The following is a 24053-nucleotide window of genomic DNA, read 5'->3' as shown; positions in this document are numbered from 1 at the left end:
TCAATAAACTCCCTACACTATTAGCCTCTTAAATTGCCTCACCCCATCACAAATTACCACGCTCCACTTTTAACCCCTAAACCACCACACACCCTTTCGCAAATTGCCATACTAAACTATTAACTCTTTCCACAACTGACAATAGAAAATAGAGTTTGTAATAAGTTTGCATCTTCAAAAGCACAATTCTTTAAACCGGGAACATCAAATTGAAAATGCCATTCTCCATAATATGATGACATGTCCCTAATCTGCACAATGCTTATCAAGTGGAGGATTAACATGTGTCCTCATTCTGGGTGGAGGCATTGCTTTACAAGCTCATTGTGCCTCCCCCATCCACACACTTATCCCTGCACACCTGATGGTCTAGTGACCAAGCATTGCCAGGGGAATCTGGGGATGCTGGTGACATCACCACACCCAATATTGCAACTATTATGGAGAAGAAAGATATATATGAGTGATTTCCAAACAGCTCACTAATCTCTGCAAATTCATTAGAGTCTTATGTGTTGCTAAATTTAACATGCATTACTAATCTCATAAAATTCCCAAAGTGATGTGCAAAATAGTTCTGTCCAACCTAAAGTTTTGCTTGCAATTGGAATTTTAGTATGGAATTGCATATATTTATTTTACAAGATGTTACCATAACTATCTATCTATCTATCTATCTATCTATCTATCTATCTATCTATCTATCTATCTATCTATCTATCTATCTATCTGTCTGTCTGTCTGTCTGTCTGTCTGTCTGTCTGTCTGTCTGTCTGTCTGTCTGTCTGTCTGTCTGTCTGTCTGTCTGTCTGTCTGTCTGTCTGTCTGTCTGTCTGTCTCTATACTTGGAAGTCAAATACAATATTATGTATTCTAATAAACAATATAGTTTGTCAGTCTTTACATTGCCATTTCAGAACCAATGTAATAAACTTAAGAATGCAATTTTCTTTTCTTCCTGACACAGTGTTGCCTTTCGAGGTCTTGAGGTGACTATGTATATCTACATATGGAACAACTATAAACTTGCTGAGTTGCCTTGGGACTCTCCCTGGACATGGTGGCTGACATTCCTTGGTGTAGATTTTGGATACTACTGGTTTCATCGCATGGCCCACGGTATGAAATAATTTTAAACATAGATTTGGCTTTAATGGTACTGCTGAACATGCAACTGAAAATGTTGAGACTTTCAGTCTTAAAAGGACTTAAAAGTACAAAAACAATTATCCAGTATATATGAGCACTTTATAATTGCACTATTACTTGCATAAAACTATGTGCATCATTCAACATTAGTTAGACAGACAAGGTTCCAAGCAAAGGATCATGTCTGCTCATAATGTATAATTTTACAAGAAAATGATTGTGCAGTGCCACCCCTTGCCCTTGTGCAACCTATTGCATAAGAGCAGGGTCTGTCACTCACCACAAATATATGAGTTGCAGAGAAGTCAAGTAGTAGTTATTATAATGCTGCTACTTCTTAAAGGGACATATAACCTATTTCTTTCCAAAGATATGGAGAGTCCACAACATCATTCAATTACTAGTGGGAATATCACTCCTGGCAGGAGGAGGCAAAGAGCACTCCAATACCCATAATCCCCAGTCATTCTCTTTGCCTCTGTCAATGGAGGAGGTGAAGTTAGGTGTCTAAAGAAATTAATTCTTTTTTCGGGTACTTTTCCATGGAAGCAAGGATTTGGGTTTAGCTGAGTCTACGTCAATCTCTTCAGTAGAGTAGTGGTGGCTTTTAAGCAGTTAGGAAGTTCTAAAGTAGTCATTGTTTTGTTTCCTAACACATTGCTGCCCATGGTACAGAAAGCCAGAGTTGGTTACTCTTTCTTTCTTTTTCTACAGGTCTCTGCCTGCCAGACAGCTAGACTGCAGGTAAGTATTTTTGTCTTCTAGGTTTTGGAAACTTGCACTTCAGAAAAAGTTGTCATATGCAGTAGATGTGGACAATTTTAAAATCCTTTACACATAATTTTTTTGGCAGTGGGCAGGCACATTATGCATGTTGAGACTAGGGGGATCTTGATGCCACTTGTTTCGGGCGAGTCTAAAGACTGCTGCTCCATAACTTGTCCGTCTGCTTTGAGGCGGCGGACAGAAATCAAACCGACCGAATACGATCGGGTTGATTGGCACCCCCTGCTAGCGGCCGATTGGTGCAATAATAAATGCCAACAGCGTATGCTGTTGGCATTTATCAATGTGCGGCGGACATGATACACTACAGCGTATCATGTCCGCTCACACATTATTAAATTTACCCCTAGGGGTTAATCTTCCCTTTATTGGGACGTTTTTCATCTTTGGACTAATTTTGTTGAAATTCTTTATTAGTATGTGTGTGGCTTATGTTTTATACAGGGATTCATGTATAAGCTTAAAATTTGGCAGTTGTTTTTTTTGCTTGCTTAGCTAGAACAAGCTAACTGACAGACTGCTTGAGTGTTTGTGTAAATTAAGCTCCAGTGTTGTATGCAGAGGGAAACGTGCACCTTTTAATTGCTGCATAGTTTCCTGTCTCTTGTCATGTGACTTCTCTCTGCTGTCGGATATTCATGGAGCAGCGTGAATTTAAGTCTCTTCAGTGTCGATCTACTATATGATCGTTTGAGAGACTTCTGGCAGCCAAATTGTGTTACGGTAAGGCACCTCAGCCTGTCTGAGGTGTAGGGGGCCTGATTGGTTTACTATTTTAAAGAATTTTTGCATAACATTAAGCGGCTGTGGTATTAAAAATTCTTAAAGTGACAGAGTATTTAAAATATTTCTACATTTTGGGGAATTTTTTTATTTAGTATTATGAACATGGACCAATACTCTGTGTCTTTTGACAAATGCTTGTTATGCCTTGAGGCATAAATTGTTTTGCCTATGCAATTCTGCGCTGCATGCTTAGCTAGAACACTTCAGTTTAAAGATAAATTGTTGCCCTCTGAGCCCAATGTCTCTCAGGATGATGCTGTTCAGGCAATGCCACAGCTTTCTCCTCAAACGTCCTAAGCCTCTATGGCATCACATACAGTGCTCTGCAGTTCCTCTCAGCCTCCTGGAGGAGTTAATTTGCCTGCAGACTTTGCTACACAGGTATCTTCTGCAGTATCTGTGGCATTATCTGCTTTTCCTATGCTTGGAAAACGCAAGAGGAAAATTAGACATTCAGATAGTAAGGTTTCTGTTCCACCTACTGCTACGCAGGTTGCCCACCCTCATAAGTCCGATGAAAAAGATATGTCAGTAGCCTCTGAGAGTGAAATCTCAGATTCAGACAGTATTATTCCTTCATCTGATACTGAAGAAGTAAACTTCAGATTTAAGCTTGAACACCTTTGTTTACTGTTAAAGGAGGTATTGGCTACATTGGATGACTCCGATAAATTTGTCATTGTCAATCCTAAGAAGTCTAGTAAACTTAATAAATACTATGATGTTCCTTCCTCTGTGGAAGTTTTTCCTATCCCAGACCGTGTGATGGAGATTATTTCACAGGAATGGGAGAAGCCAGGGATTCCTTTCTCCCTGTCTCCTGCATTTAAAGAGATGTTTCCTGTTGCTGACTCCATTAAAGATTCTTGGTGCACGGTGCCTAAAGTAGAAGGGGCTATTTCTACTCTGGCTAAGAGAACTATGATCCCTATAGAGGATAGCTGCTCCTTTAAGGATACCATGGACAAAAAGCTGGAAGCTTATTTGAAGAAGATGTATGTTCATCAAGGTCTTCAATGGCAACCTGCAGTTTGTAAGTGCAGCATCTTATTGGTGCAACGCCTTGTCTGAGTCAATTTTAGTAGAGACTCTGTTGGAGGAGATACAAGATAGGATTATGGCTCTCAAACTAGCCAATTCCTTTCATTCTGATGCTAACATGCAAGTTATTAGACTGGGAGCCAAGTTGTCTGGCTTCACTGTCCTAGCCCGCAGGGCATTGTGGCTAAAATCTTGGTCAGATGATGTAACCTCTAAGTCCAAGCTTCTGTCGCTTCCTTACAAGGGTAAGACCTTGTTCGGACCTGGTCTGGCAGAAATAATTTCTGATATTATGGGAGGAAAAGGGTCTTTTCAACTGCAAGACAAGAAGAACAGACTCAAAGGACATCAAAGTAATTTTCGTTCCTTTTGTAACTTTAAAGGTCAAAAGTCTTCCTCTCCCTCTCCCAAGCAGGAGTAGTCCAAGTCTTCATGGAAGCCCAATAAGTTTTGGAATAAGGGGAACTAATTAAAGAAACCCTAAGCTGAGTCTAAGTCTGTGATCGGATCAAGTATTTTGTCAAGCGTGAAGACAAGATGTCACAGATCCTTGGGCTATCTCAGGGTTACAAAATATAATTCAAAACTTTCCCTCCCAGGGGCAGATTCCACCTCTCAAAATTATCTGCATACCAGGTAAAAAGAGAGGCATTCTTGAACTGCGTTCAGGACCTTTCCTCCCTGGGAGTGATTGTTCCAGTTCCAGTAAGGGAACAGGGTCTAGGATTCTATTCAAATCTGTTTGTGGTTCCTAAAAAAAGAGGGAACTTTTCGACCCATTTTAGACCTAAAGTGCCTCAACAAGTGTCTCAGGGTACCGTCTTTTAAAATGGAAACCATTTGTTCCATTCTTCCTTTGGTCCAAGAGGGTCAGTTCATGATGACCATAAACCTGAAGGACGCGTATCTTCATGTTCCCATCCACATTCTAGAAAAACACTTTCAGTTTGTGGCTTTTCCGTTTGGCCTTGCCACAGCTCTCAGAATTTTCTCAAAGGTTCTGGGGGCTCTCTTGGCAGTGATCAGTGTTGGGGAATTGCAGTGGCGCCATACCTGGATGACATATTGGTTCAGTTGCCATCTTTTCAAAAAGCAAACTCTCATACAGAGATCTTGTTGTCTTTTCTACGTTCCCATGGTTGGAAAGTGAATCTGGAATAGAGTTACCTTGTTCCAGCCACAAGGGTGGTTTTCTTAGGGACTATAATAGATTCCCTATCCATGAAAAAATTTCTGACGGAGGTCAGAAAATCCAAAATTCTCTCCTCTTGCCACTCTCTTCAGTCTACTGTTCTGCTATCAGTGGCTCAATGTATGGAGGTAATTGGTCTGATGGTTGCTTCCATTACCATCATTCCCTTTGCTCGATTCCATTTAAGAGCTCTGCAACTATGCATGCTCAGACAATAGAATGGAGACTATTTGGATCTGTCTCAGAGGATAGATCTATGCCAATCAACAAGAAACTCTTTCCCATGGTGGCTTTCTCAGGACCAACTGTCTCAGGGCACATGCTTACGGAGACCTTACTGGGTGATTGTGACCATGGACGCCAGCCTGCTAGGCTAGGGAGCAGTCTGGGACTCATTAAAGGCACGGGGACTCTGGACTCTGGAGGAGTCTGCTCTCCCCATAAACATCTTGGAGTTGGGAGTGATTTACAATGCTCTGATGGCTTGGCCTCAATTGTCCTTAGCCCGGTTTATCAGGTTTCAGTCAGACAACATCACTTCAGTGGCTTATATCAACCACCAGGGAGGAACTCGAAGTTCCTAAGCCATGAAGGAGGTGGCACAGATTATTCAGTGGGTGGAAGCTCATAATTGTTGTCTATCTGCCATCCACATTCCTGGAGTGGACAACTGGGAAGCGGAATTTCCTGAGCATACAGACATTTCATTCCGGGGCTCTCCATCCGGAGGTGTTCTCCAAGTTAACCCTCAAATGGGGTGTGCTGGAGTTGGATCTAATGGCTTCTCAGTAGAACGCCAAGCTTCCAAGGTACAGTTCAAGGTCAAGAGATCCTTGGGATTTCGGTCTAGTATACCTGTTTCCTCCGTTTGCGCTCCTTCCACAAGTTATTGCTTGTATCAAACAAGAGAGAGCATCAGTAATTCTAATAGCTCCTGCATGGCCTCACAGGATCTGGTATGCAGGCCTAGTGAAGATTTCATCTCAGCCGCCTTATAGGTTGCCTCTGAGGAAGGATCTTCTAACTCATGGTCCATTCTTACATCCAAATCTCATTTCTCTGAAGCTGGCTGCTTGGAGATTGAACGCTTAGTTCTGTCTAAGCGTGGATTTTCTGAGTCGGTCATTGAGACCATGATCCAGGCTCGCAAGCCTGTTACTCGAAAAATTAACCATAAGGTTTGGCGTAAATACCTTTATTGGTGTAAATCTAAGGGCTACTCTTGAAGTAGGGTCAGAATTCCTAGATTTTTGTCTTTTCTCCAGGAAGGTCTGAAGAAAGGGTTGTTAGTAAGTTCTCTGAAAGGTCAGATTTCTGCATTATCTATTTTGTTACACAAGCATCTGGCGGATGTGCCAGATGTTCAATCTTTTTGTCAAGCCCTGGTCAAAATCAGGCCTGAGTTTAAACCTATTGCACCTACTTGGAGCCTTAATCTTGTTCTTAAAGTTTCGCAGCAGGCTCCGTTTGAGCCAATGCATTCCATAGATATTAAGTTGCTATCTTGGAAGGTTTTGTTTCTTATTGCTATCTTTTCTGCTCGGAGAGTTTCGGAACTCTTGGCTTTGCAGTGTGATTTGCCTTACCTTATCTTTCATGCGGATAAGGCGGTTCTTCGTACTAAATTGGGGTTTCTTCCTATAGTGATTTTGTATAGAAATATTAATCAGTAAATTGTTGTTCCTTCTCTCTGTCCCAATCCTTCTTATCATAAAGAACGTCAGTTGAACAACTTGGATGATGTGCATGCTCTAAAATTCTACTTACAGGTGACTAAGGATTTTCGTCAGTCTTCTGCCCTGTTTGTTTGTTTCTCAGGAAAGCATAAGGGTCAGAAGGCTATTTCTACTTCTCTTTCCCTCTGGTTGAAAAGTATGATTCATTTTGCTTATGAGACTGCTGGACAGCAGCCTCCTGAGAGAATTACAGCTCATTCCACTAGGGCTGTCTCCTCTTCTTGGGCTTTCAAAAATAAAGCTTCTCTGCATACTTTTTCCAAATTTTCCAAATGTTATACTTTTGTCTCGGCTGAGGCCTCTTTTGGGAGAAAGGTTATTCAAGCGATGGTGCCTTCTGTTTAGGTCTGCCTGTCTTGTTCTCCCTCGCTGTTCATTCTGTGTCCTCTAGCTAGGGTATTGGTTCCCACTAGTAATTGAATGATGCTGTGGACTCTCCATATCTTAGGAAAGAAAACAAAATTTATGCTTACCTGATAAATTTCTTTCCGGATATGAAGAGTCCACGACTCCACCCTTTATTAAGACAGTTATTTTTTACTAAACCTCAGGCACCTCTACACCTTTGTGTTATTCCTTTTCCATTTCCCTTCGGTCGAATGACTGGGGATTATGGGTAGTGACACTTAAAGGGACACTGAACCCACCTTTTTTTCTATCTTATTTCAGATAGAGCATGAAATTTTAAGCAACGCTCTAATTTACTCCTATTATCACATTTTCTTTATTCTCTTGGTATCTTTATTTGAAATGCAACAATGTAACTTTAGATGCTGGCCCATTTTTGGTGAACAACCTGGGTATATATATTCATCCACCATTAAAAAAGTGCTGTCCAGAGTCCTCAACCAAAAAAAGCCTAGATGCCTTCTTTTGCAAATAAAGATAGCAAGAGAACGAAGAAAATTTGATAATAGGAGTAAATTAGAAAGTTGCTTACAATTGCATGCTCTATCTGAATCACAAAAGAAAAAAATTTGGATTCAGTGTCCCTTTAGCAGCTTTGCTGTGGTCCTCTTTGCCTCCTCCTGCTGGCCAGGAGTAATATTTCCACTAGTAATTGAATGACGTTGTGGGCTCTCCATATCCAGAAAGAAAGAAATTTATCAGGTAAGCATAAATTTAGTTTTTTCTTTCTTTCATGATTCAGATAGATCATAAGATTTCAAGCAAATTTCGAATTTACTTCTTTTATTTTTTCTTCTTTCTTTTGGTATCTTTTTTATGCTTAGGAGCTGGCTCATTTCTGGAGTACTATATGACAGCAGTTTTGCAAGAATGTTATTCATTTGCAAGAGTACTATGCTATTTCTTCAACACAGAATATCATGGAAATTAAGCAAATTTGGTAATATAAGTAAATTGGAAACTTTTTTTAAATAATATGCTCTGTCTGAATCACAAAAGAAAATGTATGGGTTTCATACCCTTTAATGTGTGGTAAGTTGGCTCACATGAGCCTACTCATGTACTGCAATAGCTCCAAACCAGCTTTTGCTGCTTAACCCCTTAGTGACCAGAGCACTTTTCCATTTTCTGTCCGTTTGGGACCAAGGCTATTTTTACATTTTTGCAGTGTTTGTGTTTAGCTGTAATTTTCCTCTTACTCATTTACTGTACCCACACATATTATATACCGTTTTTCTCGCCATTAAATGGACTTTCTAAAGATACCATTATTTTCATCATATCTTATAATTTACTATAAAACAAATTATAAAATATGAGGAAAAAATGGAAAAAAACACACTTTTTCTAACTTTGACCCCCAAAATCTGTTACACATCTAAAACCACCAAAAAACACCCATTCTAAATAGTTTCTAAATTTTGTCCTGAGTTTAGAAATACCCAATGTTTACATGTTCTTTGCTTTTTTTGCAAGTTATAGGGCCATAAATACAAGTAGCACTTTGCTATTTCCAAACCATTTTTTTCCAAAATTAGCGCTAGTTACATTAGAACACTGATATCTTTCAGGAATCCCTGAATATCCCTTGACATGTATATATTTTTTTTTAGTAGACATCCCAAAGTATTGATCTAGGCCAATTTTGGTATATTTCATACCACCATTTCACCGCCAAATGCGATCAAATACAAAAAATTGTTCACTTTTTCACGAATTTTTTCACAAACTTTAGGTTTCTCACTGAAATCATTTACAAACAGCTTGTGCAATTATGGCATAAATGGTTGTAAATTCTTCTCTGGGATCCCCTTTGTTCAGAAATAGCACACATATATGGCTTTGGCGTTGCTTTTTGGTAATTAGAAGGCCGCTAAATGCCACTGCGCACCACAAGTGTATCATGCCCAGCAGTTAAGGGGTTAATTAGGGAGCTTTTAGGGAGCTTGTAGGGTTAATTTTAGCTTTAGTGTAGTGTAGTAGACAACCCCAAGTATTGATCTAGGCACATTTTGGTATATTTCATGCCACCATTTCACCGCCAAATGCGATCAAATTAAAAAAAACGTAAAATTTTTCACAATTTTAGGTTTCTCACTGAAATCATTTACAAACAGCTTGTGCAATTATGGCACAAATGGTTGTAAATGCTTGTCTGGGATCCCCTTTGTTCAGAAATAGCAGACATATATGACTTTGGCGTTGCTTTCTGGTAATTAGAAGGCCACTAAATCCTGTTGCGCCTCACACGTGTATTATGGCTAGCAGTGAAAGGGTTAATTAGGGAGTTTGTAGTGAGCTTGCAGGGTTAATTTTAGCTTTAGTGTAGAGATCAGCCTCCCATCTGACACATCCCACCCCCTGATCCCTCCCAAACAGCTCCCTTCCCTCCCCCACCCCACAATTGTCCCCGCCATCTTAAGTACTGGCAGAAAGTCTGCCAGTACTAAAATAAAAGAGTTTTTAAAAAAAAATGAATTTTTTTTAGCATATTTACATATGCTACTGTGTAGGATCCCCCCCTTAGCCCCCAACCTCCCTGATCCCCCCCAAAACTGCTCTCTAACCCTCCCCTCTGCCTTATTGGGGGCCATCTTGGGTACTGGCAGCTGTCTGCCAGTACCCAGTTTACAATAAAAAGTGCTTTTTTTGGGGTTTTGTTGTTTTTTTCGGTAGTGTAGCTTCCCCCAACCCCCCACCCCCCACAAACAAACCCCCACCACCTTGCTGATTGTATATATTTTATTTTGATTATATTTTTTATTTCCCCATTTTCTGCAGTGTAGCGGTTCCCACCCGCTCCCTCCCCGTGCACGCGCCCGCCCCCACCCTCCCGTGCACGCGCGCGCGCCCCGTGCGCGCCCCCAGCCACCCCCGCCCACGATCCCGCCCCCCTTCAGATCCACATGGCCATCGATGGCCGCCACCCGCCTCCCGGTCCGGCTCCCACCCACCAACGCCGGTAGCCACCGATCTCCGGTGCAGAGAGGGCCACAGAGTGGCTCTCTCTGCACCGGATGGCTTACAAACGTTATTGCAGGATGCCTCCATATCGAGGCATCACTGCAATAACCGGAAAGCAGCTGGAAGCGAGCAGGATCGCTTCCAGCTGCTTTCCACACTGAGGACGTGCAGGGTACGTTCTCAGGCATTAACTGCCTTTTTTCTGAGGACGTACCCTGCACGTCCTCAGTCGTTAAGGGGTTAAAGGGACATTAAACCCACATTTCTCTTGTTAAGTGTATCCAGTCCATGGATCATCCATTACTTGTGGGATATTCTCCTTCCCAACAGGAAGTTGCAAGAGGATCACCCACAGCAGAGCTGCTATATAGCTCCTCCCCTCACTGCCATATCCAGTCATTCTCTTGCAACTCTCAACTAAGATGGAGGTCGTAAGAGGACTGTGGTGTTTTATACTTAGTTTATTTCTTCAATCAAAAGTTTGTTATTTTTAAATGGTACCGGAGTGTACTGTTTATCTCAGGCAGTATTTAGAAGAAGAATCTGCCTGCATTTTCTATGATCTTAACTAAGATCCTTTGCTGTTCTCACATATTCTGAGGAGTGAGGTAACTTCAGAGGGGGAATAGCGTGCAGGTTTTCCTGTAATAAGGTATGTGCAGTTAAAATATTTTTCTAGGGATGGAATTTGCTAGAAAATGCTGCTGATACCGAAGTAATGTAAGTAAAGCCATAAATGCAGTGATAGCGACTGGTATCAGGCTTATTAATAGAGATACATACTCTTATAAAAGTGTATTTTAAAACGTTTGCTGGCATGTTTAATCGTTTTTTACATATGTTTGGTGATAAAACTTATTGGGGCCTAGTTTTTTCCACATGGCTGGCTTGAATTTTGCCTAGAAACAGTTCCCTGAGGCTTCCCACTGTTGTAATATGAGTGGGAGGGGCCTATTTTGGCGTTTTTTTTGCACAGCAAAAATTACAGACACAGACATACAGCTTCATCCTGCATGATCCAGGACTTCTCTGAAGGGCTCAAAAGGCTTCAAACAGTCGTATTGAGGGAGGTAAAAAGCCACAGTAGAGCTGTGGCAGTTGTGACTGTTTAAAAAACGTTTTTGTCATTTGTTATTCCATTTTTGGTATTAAGGGGTTAATCATCCATTTGCAAGTGGGTACAATGCTCTGCTAACTTATTACATACACTGTAAAAATTTCGTCAGTGTAACTGCATTTTTTCACTGTTATTTAAAAATTTGGGAAAATTTGTGTTTCTTAAAGGCGCAGTAACGTTTTTTTATATTGCTTGTAAACTTGTTTAAAGTGTTTTCCAAGCTTGCTAGTCTCATTGCTAGTCTGTTTAAACATGTCTGACACAGAGGAACCTACTTGTTCATCATGTTTGAAAGCCATGGTGGAGCCCCATAGGAGAATGTGTACTAAATGTTTTGATTTCACCTTAAACAGTAAAGATCAGTCTTTATCTATAAAAGAATTATCACCAGAGGGTTCTGTCAAGGGGGAAGTTATGCCGACTAACTCTACCCATGTGTCAGACCCTTCGCCTCCCACTCAGGGGACACACGCTAATATGGCGCCAATTACATCAGGGATGCCCATAGCGATTACCTTGCAGGACATGGCTGCAATCATGAATAATACCCTATCAGAGGTATTATCTAGATTGCCTGAATTAAGAGGCAAGCACGATAGCTCTAGGGTTAGGAGAGATACAGAGCGCGCAAATGCTGTTAGAGCCATGTCTGATTCTGCGTCACAGTATGCAGAACATGAGGACGGAGAGCTTCAGTCTGTGGGTGACATCACTGACTCAGGGAAACCTGATTCAGAGATTTCTAATTTTAAATTTAAGCTTGAGAACCTCTGTGTGTTGCTTGGGGAGGTATTAGCTGCTCTGAATGACTGTAACACAGTTGCAATTCCAGAGAAATTGTGTAGGCTGGATAGATACTATGCGGTGCCGGTGTGTACTGACGTTTTTCCTATACCTAAAAGGCTTACAGAAATTATTAGCAAGGAGTGGGATAGACCCGGTGTGCCCTTTTCCCCACCTCCTATATTTAGAAAAATGTTTCCAATAGACGCCACTACACGGGACTTATGGCAGACGGTCCCTAAGGTGGAGGGAGCAGTTTCTACTTTAGCAAAGCGTTCCACTATCCCGGTTGAGGACAGTTGTGCTTTTTCAGATCCAATGGATAAAAAATTGGAGGGTTACCTTAAGAAAATGTTTATTCATCAAGGTTTTATTTTACAGCGCATTGCATGCATTGCGCCTGTCACTGCTGCGGCGGCATTCTGGTTTGAGGCCCTGGAAGAGGCCATCCAGACAGCTCCATTGAATGAAATTATTGACAAGCTTAGAACGCCTAAGCTAGCTAACTCATTTGTTTCTGATGCCATTGTTCATTTGACTAAACTAACGGCTAAGAATTCCAGATTCGCCATCCAGGCGCGTAGGGCGCTATGGCTTAAATCCTGGTCAGCTGACGTGACTTCAAAGTCTAAATTACTCAACATTCCTTTCAAGGGGCAGACCTTATTCGGGCCTGGCTTGAAGGAAATTATTACTGACATTACTGGAGGAAAGGGTCATACCCTTCCTCAGGACAGGGCCAAATCAAAGGCCAAACAATCTAATTTTCATGCCTTTCGAAATTTCAAGGCAGGAGCAGCATCAACTTCCTCCGCTTCAAAACAAGAGGGAACTGTTGCTCATTCCAAACAGGCCTGGAAACCTAACCAGTCCTGGAACAAGGGCAAGCAGGCCAGAAAGTCTGCTGCTGCCCCCAAGACAGCATGAAGGAACGGCCCCCTATCCAGAAACGGATCTAGTGGGGGGCAGACTTTCTCTCTTCGCCCAGGCGTGGGCAAGAGATGTTCAGGATCCCTGGGCGTTGGAGATCTTATCTCAGGGATATCTTCTGGACTTCAAAGCTTCTCCTCCACAAGGGAGATTTCATCTTTCAAGGTTATCAGCAAACCAGATAAAGAAAGAGGCATTCCTAAGCTGTGTGCAAGACTTCCTAGTAATGGGAGTGATCCATCCAGTTCCGCGGACGGAACAAGGACAGGGATTTTATTCAAATCTGTTTGTGGTTCCCAAGAAAGAGGGAACCTTTAGACCAATCTTGGATCTAAAGATCTTAAACAAATTCCTCAGAGTTCCATCATTCAAAATGGAAACTATTCGGACCATCCTACCCATGATCCAAGAGGGTCAGTACATGACCACAGTGGACTTAAAGGATGCCTACCTTCACATACCGATTCACAAAGATCATCATTGGTTCCTAAGGTTTGCCTTTCTAGACAGGCATTACCAATTTGTAGCTCTTCCCTTCGGGTTGGCCACTGCCCCGAGAATTTCTTCTCTGGTGGCTTTCTCGGGTCCATCTGTCCAAGGGTATGACCTTTTCGCAGGCCAGATTGGACGATTGTAACAACAGATGCCAGCCTTCTAGGTTGGGGCGCAGTCTGGAACTCCCTGAAGGCTCAGGGATTGTGGACTCAGGAGGAGAAACTCCTCCCAATAAATATTCTGGAGTTAAGAGCAATATTCAATGCTCTTCTAGCTTGGCCTCAGCTAGCAACACTGAGGTTCATCAGATTTCAGTCGGACAACATCACGACTGTGGCTTACATCAACCATCAAGGGGGAACCAGGAGTTCCCTAGCGATGTTAGAAGTCTCAAAGATAATTCGCTTGGCAGAGTCTCACTCTTGCCACCTGTCAGCGATCCACATCCCAGGCGTAGAGAACTGGGAGGCGGATTTTCTAAGTCGTCAGACTTTTCATCCGGGGGAGTGGGAACTCCATCCGGAGGTGTTTGCTCAACTGGTCCATCGTTGGGGCAAACCAGAACTGGATCTCATGGGGTCTCGCCAGAACGCCAAGCTTCCTTGTTACGGATCCAGGTCCAGGGACCTTAACATACACTTAACAAGAGAAAACATAATTTATGCTTACCTGATAAATTTATTTCTCTTGTAGTGTATCCAGTCCACGGCCCGCCCTGTCCTTTTAAGGCAGGTTTAAATTTTAATTAAACTACAGTCACCACTGCACCCTATGGTTTCTCCTTTCTCGTCTTGTTTCGGTCGAATGACTGGATATGGCAGTGAGGGGAGGAGCTATATAGCAGCTCTGCTGTGGGTGATCCTCTTGCAACTTCCTGTTGGGAAGGAGAATATCCCACAAGTAGTGGATGATCCGTGGACTGGATACACTACAAGAGAAATAAATTTATCAGGTAAGCATAAATTATGTTTTTTCTTTTATGATTCAGATAGAGAATACCATTTTAAACAACTTTCTAATTTACTTCTCTTATCTAATTTGCTTCCTTCTCTTGATATGCTTTCCTTAAAAGCATATCTAGATAGGCTCAGTAGCTTCTGATAGGTGGCTGCACATAGATGCCTCATGTGATTGGCTCACCAATGTGCATTGATATTTATTTAACACAGTAAATTGCAATATTGTATAAAATTGTATTTTCTATCTGAATCATGAAAGTCAATTTTGGGGTTTAATGGCCCTTTAATAAATTAGACTCCTGCAAATAGGTTAAACCTAGCTGAACATATCTGGTGAGCCAATTACAAGAGGCATATGTACATACAAAGCCACCAATCACCAGCTAGCTCCTGCTGAATTCCTCTTCTGGAGCTGACGTTAACTGTTTTAACCACATAGGTATATGCCATAATAATATGCTCTAGCAAGTTAGAACATTTTCTTTTAGCACTTTTATTTCCCTTTAATTCTGTTAAATGACCTCTTTTTGTCACAAAAAATGTATGTGCAACTATATATATTTAATAAGTAACAAAATAAACTATGCATTCAAATAAGCTCCCTGATACAGTGATGTTCTATTTTAAAAGCAAGCTGTAGAACTGCTGCAGCATGAATAAGAAATTATCTATAAAGCTACTGTGATACTAAATAATGCAGGGGAATATTAAATAGCAGATATAGCTGTTCTTATTTATAAAATCAGGACATTCTAAACTGCTTACTTGTTCTATGCTGATGACTTCAAACAAGGTCTCAATGTTTAATACTTATAAAAGATTTTGTCAGGACAATTATCTGCAGAGCTACCCAGGCCCTTGAACCCATGTAGCCAGTCTATTGGTAGGCATGTGAAGAAAGTGTGCAATCCTAATGCATGGAGCCTTTTATTAGAGCAGGCTGCCTATCTATCTATCTATCTATCTATCTATCTATCTATCTATCTATCTTTTCTTTATTTATTAAATTGTACATGTCTTTAGTACTTTATTGCAGCAGTGTTTTGCAACATTGCTTGTTGCAGTCTTATACATTGTTGCAACACTGCCCCTAAGAGCTCACGTAGATTTACTCTTCGACAAAGAATACCAAGTAAACTGGATAGTTGTTTAAAATTGCTTGTTCTTACTAAAAGATGATAACGTAATCATGCAAGGACATGAATATTGCAAAATGTGCTTTTTGGAATTTGACTTGTGTTGTCATGCATTTTAGATTTGAACATTATCTTCAAGTAAGTATTGCAAGAAAATGTTTCTGACTTTAATTAGGCAGATCACTGAATTAATAAACATGCTAAATAATCCCTACAAACATATGTACATTATTAATAATTAAATCAGGAAGGCTGTTTTTTGTATATTTATTTACTATAGATATATAAAAAAGTGAAGTAATTTTGAAACATTCAGAAATAAAATAATTTCTTTTTGTATGGTCCCTTGGGCTGGTTCTCAGCTGAAATAACTGATCGCCTCTGGATATACAGAAAGGAAATGATGAGTTACATTTAGTGTCCAGATGGAATAAAGCCAGATGTGTGCTGTTATATTTTTAAAAAAATCATAAAATATTAACTGAACTTTCAAAAAGATTATGTATCTATAATAAAATAATATTTTTTTTTCCATGGGAAATGTTAAAGTTTACTTTCATAATAACTGTATCTTTTTGGTCATAGCTGCATCTTTGTGTTTTTTTTTTTATTAATATTGTGTCATCAATATTTTTATCCAATGAGTGCATTAATTATTTGGATATATTCAACTCTTTATTAAAAAACTCATCAAAATGTATTTAATCAATTTGTTTATGGACACTGTTATTTTGAGGAGTAAGACGAGTTAGTGAGTATGTTATATCTTGTAAATATCACTGAATTTATGTTAAGAAAATAAAATGTATGCAATCATTTTAAAGGGATGCTAGAGTCAATGTGTAATTTCCCAATAAAATGTTAAATTAAGGAAAAGTCAAGAACATTGTAACATACATTCATTTTTTATTTTGCCTGCTTTTGCTGTAAAATACCTCTAAAAAAATGTACTTGTCCCACTCCCTCCAGAAAGACTGAAGTGCCCCGAATCTGAGCATTACACAGTGATTGGCTAGCGCAAAGGACAAGTTTATCTACAACTGTTCCAAACTGGCCATAGCAAAAGAAAACCTTGACCATAAACTGATTTTGCTTTGCAAAACCTTGTGATTTGTCTCTTGTGCTAACCAAAGGACAGTGTTAAAATATTTACAGTGCATAATAGCTGATATGCTTTGAGTTTGTGTTTGTTTTACTGGAATAAGAAAACCTTTATTATTACATAATCCTTATTCTCTATATTGTGCAAAATATCTCTGGAAATTATTGGTCTGTCTATCATAAAACAGGACCTTATTTTACTGAAGACCCAGTTGCAGCTTTTGCCTTGTTTTAACATAAAAGCAAACTGTATAAAAGCAAAAGATAATCAGGATAATCCATATTCTCTACATTGTGCAAAATATCTGGAAATTATTAATCTGTCTATCATAACACAGGACCTTATTTGACTGCAGACTCGGTTATAACCTTTGCCTTGTGTGTTAACATAAAAGTAAACTATATAAAAGCAAAATATATGAAGCTAGATCAGGTAAAAGTCATCTTAAAACAAATGCACAGAGTTTTGTATGTTAACTTGAAAAGATTATGCTGTCTGTTTCTAGATTACATACTAATGTTTAATAACATCACTTAGATCTAATAATATAGAATCCTCTATTAATATTTGGATATTTGTATGCTAAACTATAGTAGACTTGTTTACCTTAAAGGGACTTTGTGGTTATGTTTTTTTTTATGTCATCACAAAGGGGGAACTTCAAAATATATTACATTCTTTTCTTTTTGGAAAAATTAAAGGGACATTAAACACTTTGAGATGGTAAAATAAAATGATAATATATATATATAACTACAATATACTTACATTATTTATTTTGCCCCCTCTTCCTGTAATTCCATTCAGAAACCTAATTGGCCACAGCAGAGAAGGTAACCTAAATTACAACATGGCAGCTCCCATTGTTTTATAGACATTAGAACTTAACACTTAATTTGTCACTATTTAAACTATTAAAGTAATGAAGCTTTAACAAATACATCTACATGTTATTATGACTAATCTTTTCTTTGAATGCATAATTCTATCTAGTATTTATTTAGTTTTGAATGTGCCTTTAATGTTAATGTTCTAAATATACCTACAATTTCCTGTCAGTCTTGCAGAAGCAAGCCTCTGTCCACCAATAAAACTGTTGGAATTAGTAGGAAATACAAAACTGATATTGCTGTATTAGATTACATTTACATTTAAAATCTTCTATTTAACATTTTTGACAGGCAATATTAATATTTTCAACATGTTTAAATGTTTTTATGTCATATATTTTCAAAAAGTCATTTTATTCATTATATAGATTTGGATAAAACAAAAACACGATAAAGCTGTACATTTTTATTTTACATTATTGCCTTAAAGGGACATAAAACCATACATTTTTCTTTCGTGATTCAGAACGTTTAATTTTACAATTTACTTTTACTTTTATATTTGCTACTTTTATTGATATCCTTTGTTCATCGAGCAGTAATGCACTTTTGGGAGCTAGCTGAACACATACATGAGCCAATGACAAGAGGCATGCCTATGTAGGCTTAGAAGCAGCAATGCACTACCTGGAGCTAGATGGTTATTGGTGGCTGCACATTTATGCTTCTTGTCATTTGCTCACCAGATGCATTTAGATAGTTCAAATAGTGCATTGCTGCTCCTGAGGTAAATTAGAAAGTTGTGTGAAATGCAGCATCATGAGAGTTTAATTTCAGTTTTATCATGAGTTTTACTGTTGTCTCCTTTATATTCAGAGTAACCATAGTATTTATATTAATACTGTGCTATATAGCAAGTTGACCAGCTGTCGGATAGATCACAATTAATGCCTAAAATGTAGCCGGTCTTTTAACTGCATCACACCATTTTGCTGAGCTTCTTTTGAACATTTAGCTGGTGCTCATTTTTTAACCCTAACAAATGATTATATGTATATATTTTTTATGAAACCAGTAGATTATATATATATATATACAGGTGAAACTCGAAAAATTAGAATATCATGCTCATTTATTTCACTAATGCAACTTAAAAGGTGAAACTAATATATGAGATAGACTCATTACATGTAATGTAAGATAGTTCACGCCGTGATTTGTAATAATTGTGATGATTATGGCTTACAGCTCATGAAAACCCCAAATCCAGAATCTCAGAAAATTAGAATATTGTGAAAAGGTGCAATATTCTAGGCTCAAAGTGTCCCTCTCTAATCATCTAATTAAGCCATAACACCTGCAAAGAGTTCCTGAGCCTTTAAATGGTCTCCCAGTCTGGTTCAGTAGGAATTACAATCATGGGAAAGACTGCTGACCTGACAGTTGTGCAGAAAACCATCATTGACACCCTCCATAAGGAGGGAAAGCCTCAAAAGGTAATTGCAAAAGAAGTTGGATATTCCCAAAGTGCTGTATCAAAGCACATTAATAGAAAGTTATGTGGAAGGGAAAAGTGTGTAAGAAAAAGGTGCACAAGTAGCAGGGTGACCACAGCCTGGAGAGGATTGTCAGGAAAAGGCCATTCAAAAGTGTTGGGGACTTTCACAAGGAGTGGACTGAGGCTGAGTCAGTGCATCAAGAGCCACCACACACAGACGGATCCTGGACATGGGCTTCAAATGTCGTATTCCTCTTGTCAAGCCACTCCTGAACAACAAACAACGTCAGAAGCGTCTTACCTGGGCTAAAGAAAACCAGACCTGGTCTGTTGCTCAGTGGTCCATAGTCCTCTTTTCTGATGAGAGCAAATTTTGAATCTCATTTGGAAACCAAGGACCCAGAGTATGGAGAAAGAATGGAGAGGCACACACTGCAAGATGCTTGAAGTCCAGTGTGAAGTTTCCACAGTCTGTGTTGATTTGGGGAGCCATGTCATCTGCTGGTGTTGGTCCACTGTGCTTCATTAAGTCCAGGGTCAACACAGCCATCTACCAGGAGATTTTGTAGCACTTTCTTGCTTCCTTCCGCAGATGAGCTCTATGGGGATGCTGACTTCATTTCCAGCAGGGCTTTGCCCACACTGCCAAAAGCACCAAAACCTGTTCAATGACTGTGGGATTACTGTGCTTGATTGGCCAGCAAACTCACCTGACCTGAACCCCATAGAGAATCTATGGGGCATTGCCAAGAGAAATATGAGAGACATGAAACCGACTAATGCAGAGAGCTGAAGGCCGCTATTGAAGCATCCTGATCTTCCATAACACCTCAGCTGTGCCACAGGCTGATAGCTTCCATGCCACGCCGCATTGAGGCAGTAATTGCTGCAAAAGGGGCCCAAACCAAGTACTGAGTACATACAGTATGCATGCTTATACTTTTCAGAGGTCCGATATTGTTCTATGTACAACCCTTGTTTTATTGATTGCATGTAATATTCTAGTTTTCTGAGATTGTGGATTTGGGGTTTTCATGAGCTGTAAGCCATAATCATCACAATTATGACAAATCATGGCTTGAACTATCTTGCTTTGCATGTAATGAGTCTATCTCATATATGAGTTTCATCTTTTAAGTTGCATTAGTGAAATAAATAAACTTTAGCACAATATTGTAATTTTCACCTGTATATATATATAAATTACATGCTATAACTATCTTGACGTGTCAAGAGGCAGCAATAAAATAAATATATAACAACATATATTCAAATAGATCCCAATAAATTGTATTTTTATTTAAAACAATAGTGAATCAGTTGTGCTCTTTTACAGTCTACCTTTGACGTTAGCCATTATTTGACATTACTTGTCACTAAACATAAATCATTTTGCTTGAGACACTTTAAGCCAAAACCCAAACATTTTCTTTTGTGATTCAGACACATAAAATAAAAATGCTTCTATAGAACTATAAATAACCAAGAAGGTTTCATGTTATAAAGAATAATAATGGGACATTCATATACAGGCTATCATGACCCTTCTTCATGAAACTCTTTAAGCCATCTTCAATTAAATGAAAAGTCTAATCAGCATGGGTTTAACCATATTATTCGGCATATCAGTGTGTTTGCAGCGCGGGCAGTAGTCAGTCGGACTCACAGAGCTCTGAGGGTAGCAGCCTAAATGCTGGGCTGAAGTCAAAAGTCAAAGTGTTTGTTTGTTTTTTGCAGCTAGCTCCCAGTAGTGCATTGCTGCTCTTGCTCTTGATATATGGATAGGAAGTGGAAGATTAAAAATGCTTGATAATGAAATGTGAGTGTCTTTAATATTCCAATGAACAAAAGCAAATCCGGCGAATTTCTTTGAAATAAAGTGGTAAGTTTATTCTTTAAAAGAAAAATAGGACAAAGTATACTCAGAAAACAGGGGAAATTAAAAATAAGAAGAATATGCCGTTACTCAACAGCAGCCAGTCGGTCTTACGCGTTTCGGCTGGTAGGGAGCCTTATTCATAGACCATACAGACTGTTCCGTTAGCACCCTTAAATGGGCTGGTCCATTAAAAAATTAAGGGTGTTCAGCTGTTGAGTAAGGAATATTTAATTCAAAGGATAACAACATAGACATTATGACAACTGATATGCAATTACTTGATATGCATAATACACATGTAGTCACTATAATGAATGACTGTCAGATTGAGAATACACATAAAGTCACTTTTGTAAATGACTATCAAATTATAGATATTGTGTCATGTGTGAAAAGGGGATATTTGCAACCAAAATCAGTTTCAATGAAATGCCTCATGAACCCTCATATTACAGAACATATTACATTTACTAAACCTCACACTACCAAGTATTCTTTGCTTATAGCTTGAATTTTAGATTTATTTTAAATTTAAGAATAAGGTGCTATTTGGTCAAAGAAATGTATGTGTATAGGTACTGTGTCATATATGCAAAGGGGGACTTTTACAACTAAGATTAGTTTCAAAATAATGCCTCATGAGCCCTCATATTGCAGAACTGAATACTTTTATTAAATCTAGCAATACCAAGTATTCATTGCTTATAATTTAAATTTTAGATTTATTTTAGATTTAAGAATAAGGTGCTAATTGGTCAAAGAAATGTATGTATGTATACATGCAACATAGACTAGCTGTCACATATTGTGAACATTTATATATTATATGCTTGTGTAATATATATGCAGAAAAATATTCAGTGAGGTTGGTTCTAGATTACTTATTTGTGTTGCCAATGGTTTATAATATCACCTATTGCATTAAATCCCTTTGGACGTCTTGTTTGCAATGTGAAAATCCAAAAAGCCTCTCTGTGTAGTAATTTCTGCATTCTGTCTCCTCCCCTAGGGGTATGTATAATACTTTCTATGACCTGCCATTTGAAACTACTGACTATTTTGTTGTGCTCATGGATAAAGTGGTGTACCAGATCTGACACATCTATGTTTTTATCTATGCTGTTGAGATGCTCCCTAATACGTGAGCGTGCTTCACGTGAGGAGCACCCCACGTATTGTTTGTTGCACAATGTGCATTCAACAAGATAAATAACATATTTGGTGCGGCAATTTGTGCAGCTTGTTGAAAGAAATACTCTCTGGGTAGTCTTAGACTGGAATCTATCCGTTACAATTGCATGACTACAGGCTATGCAATTTAGAAAGTGACACTTGAAGTGTCCCTTAATGAGCAGCCAACTGCTACCTGTTGTAATCGGTTTTCTTAGTGAGCTTGGAGCCACAATATTACCTATTGTGCGTCCCTTCCTGGATATACAGTTTACTCCTTCTTTGGCCACATCCTGTAAACTATCTTCTCCTGCTAATACTGGTAAATGCTTGTTAATAATGTGACATATTTCTCCAAACTGAGAACTATAATTAGTAATAAACTTAGTTTTATTACTGTCAAATTTGGCTTGAGGGTTTCCCTGTACATTTTGTAACATTTGTGACCGATCCAGTCTACTAACCTCTAAGTATGCTCTGTTGATTACTTTGGTAGAGTAGCCTCTGTCTTGAAGTTGTTGTTTTAGCACTTCCGATTCCTTAATAAAATTAGATTCTAAGGAACAATTCCTTTTCAATCTAATAAACTGGCCTTTTGCCACCCCAAAGCCTGTATGCCTGGGGTGGCAAGACTTAGCATGAAGAATTGTATTAGAAGCTATTGGCTTTCTATAAAGTGTAGTACTAATACTATGACTAACAGCATCTCCTATTAAATATACATCCAGATAAGGAATAACTTCCTTTTCAAAGCTGAATGTAAAATGTAAATTGATACTGTTATCGTTAAGATACGCAACAAAATTTTCCATTTCCTGTTTATTACCTAACCACACGAACAACAGATCGTCTATGTATCGTTTATACGATCTTATTAGGTGTCGATATGGATTCATTTCTCCAAAGACGTGGGACTTTTCCCACCAGCCCATGAAGATGTTCGCATAGGCTGGGGCAAATTTAGCTCCCATAGTGGTCCCACGCCTCTGGAGAAAGAAACAATTACCAAACTTAAAATAGTTGTGGCTCAAAAGAAATTCCAAAGTTTTAAGGATATATCTTTTCAATTTTTGGGTCATAGTTGCTGTACATATCCAAAGAGTAGGAGACTGCCTCTAAGCCATAAAAATGTGGAATGCAGGAATAAAGACCCACCACATCCACAGTGAGCCAAGAGCATTCCTTGCTTCAAGCAACCTGCTGTAAGCAGGTTAAAAGGTGTGTGGTGTCTTTTAGGTAGGAAGGCAATTTCTGTACAATGGTCTTTAATATTCCACCAAATATTCAGAAACTGTGTTATTCCCATCAAACTCATACAACCCATTAAAATGGTAAGTAGCTAATGGTGTTATTAAACATTTTTTAATTCTTGCACATACTTACATACTGTTACTTGTAAATACATTTAGTTATTATATAATTTATGTATGTGTCTGTATCTCAAACAAGTTGGCTAGTACAACTGAATTACTGTGTTGCAAAATGATGTAGGTCTAAAAAGTGTGTCACCAAAATGAAAAGTTTGGAAAGCTCTGGTCTAGGGAGCATTTTTATGTTACCACTAGTTTCCAAAGTTCCCTATGGGCATGTTTCTATTAAGGTGGTAAAGTTTGGAAACTGGCGCTAAAATAATTTATCTCCATTAAAGTCTATGAAGAATTTTTATGTTCCCTCCAGTTTTCAAACTTTACCAACTCAATGGAAACTAACCTATGTTGGTAAGCTAGGCCTAGTTTCCATTGATGTGGTAAAATGTGGAAACTTGTGATATTATCAGTCTCTAAAGTCTGTGGAGATTTTTTATGTTACCAACAGTTTACAAACCTTACCACCTCAATGTAAACCAGACCTTAGTATTTTATAGAATTAGAATACCTAATAATGTTCCAATTTCAAAATCCCTTTTCCAAAGTCTATTTTTTCTTCATGCTCATTTAAGACAGTCGTTTACTGAGAAGCTTCCTGTTCTTTATTATCTCAAATCAAACATATTTATCGATTGCAATTGTATGGAGTTTTTCTTAACCCCTTAACGACCGTGACATACCATGTATGTAAACAGTCGTTAAGGTTTTCCTTGATAACAATAGCG

General features: G+C 38.8%; 1 protein-coding gene across 1 annotated transcript in view; it reads left to right on the top strand.

Moving 5' to 3' along the window:
• AGMO (alkylglycerol monooxygenase) overlaps positions 1 to 24053 on the top strand; it is a 575264-nt gene that overhangs the window by 84793 nt on the left and 466418 nt on the right. The window contains exon 3 of the mRNA XM_053714114.1: positions 968 to 1119. Coding sequence (XP_053570089.1) covers positions 968 to 1119 — 152 coding nt within the window. The remainder of the gene's footprint in view (positions 1 to 967; positions 1120 to 24053) is intronic.

Source organism: Bombina bombina, chromosome 5, assembly GCF_027579735.1.
Source record: "Bombina bombina isolate aBomBom1 chromosome 5, aBomBom1.pri, whole genome shotgun sequence".
NCBI classification, from domain to species: Eukaryota; Metazoa; Chordata; class Amphibia; order Anura; family Bombinatoridae; genus Bombina; species Bombina bombina.
This window is presented reverse-complemented; position numbering and strand designations above follow the sequence as displayed.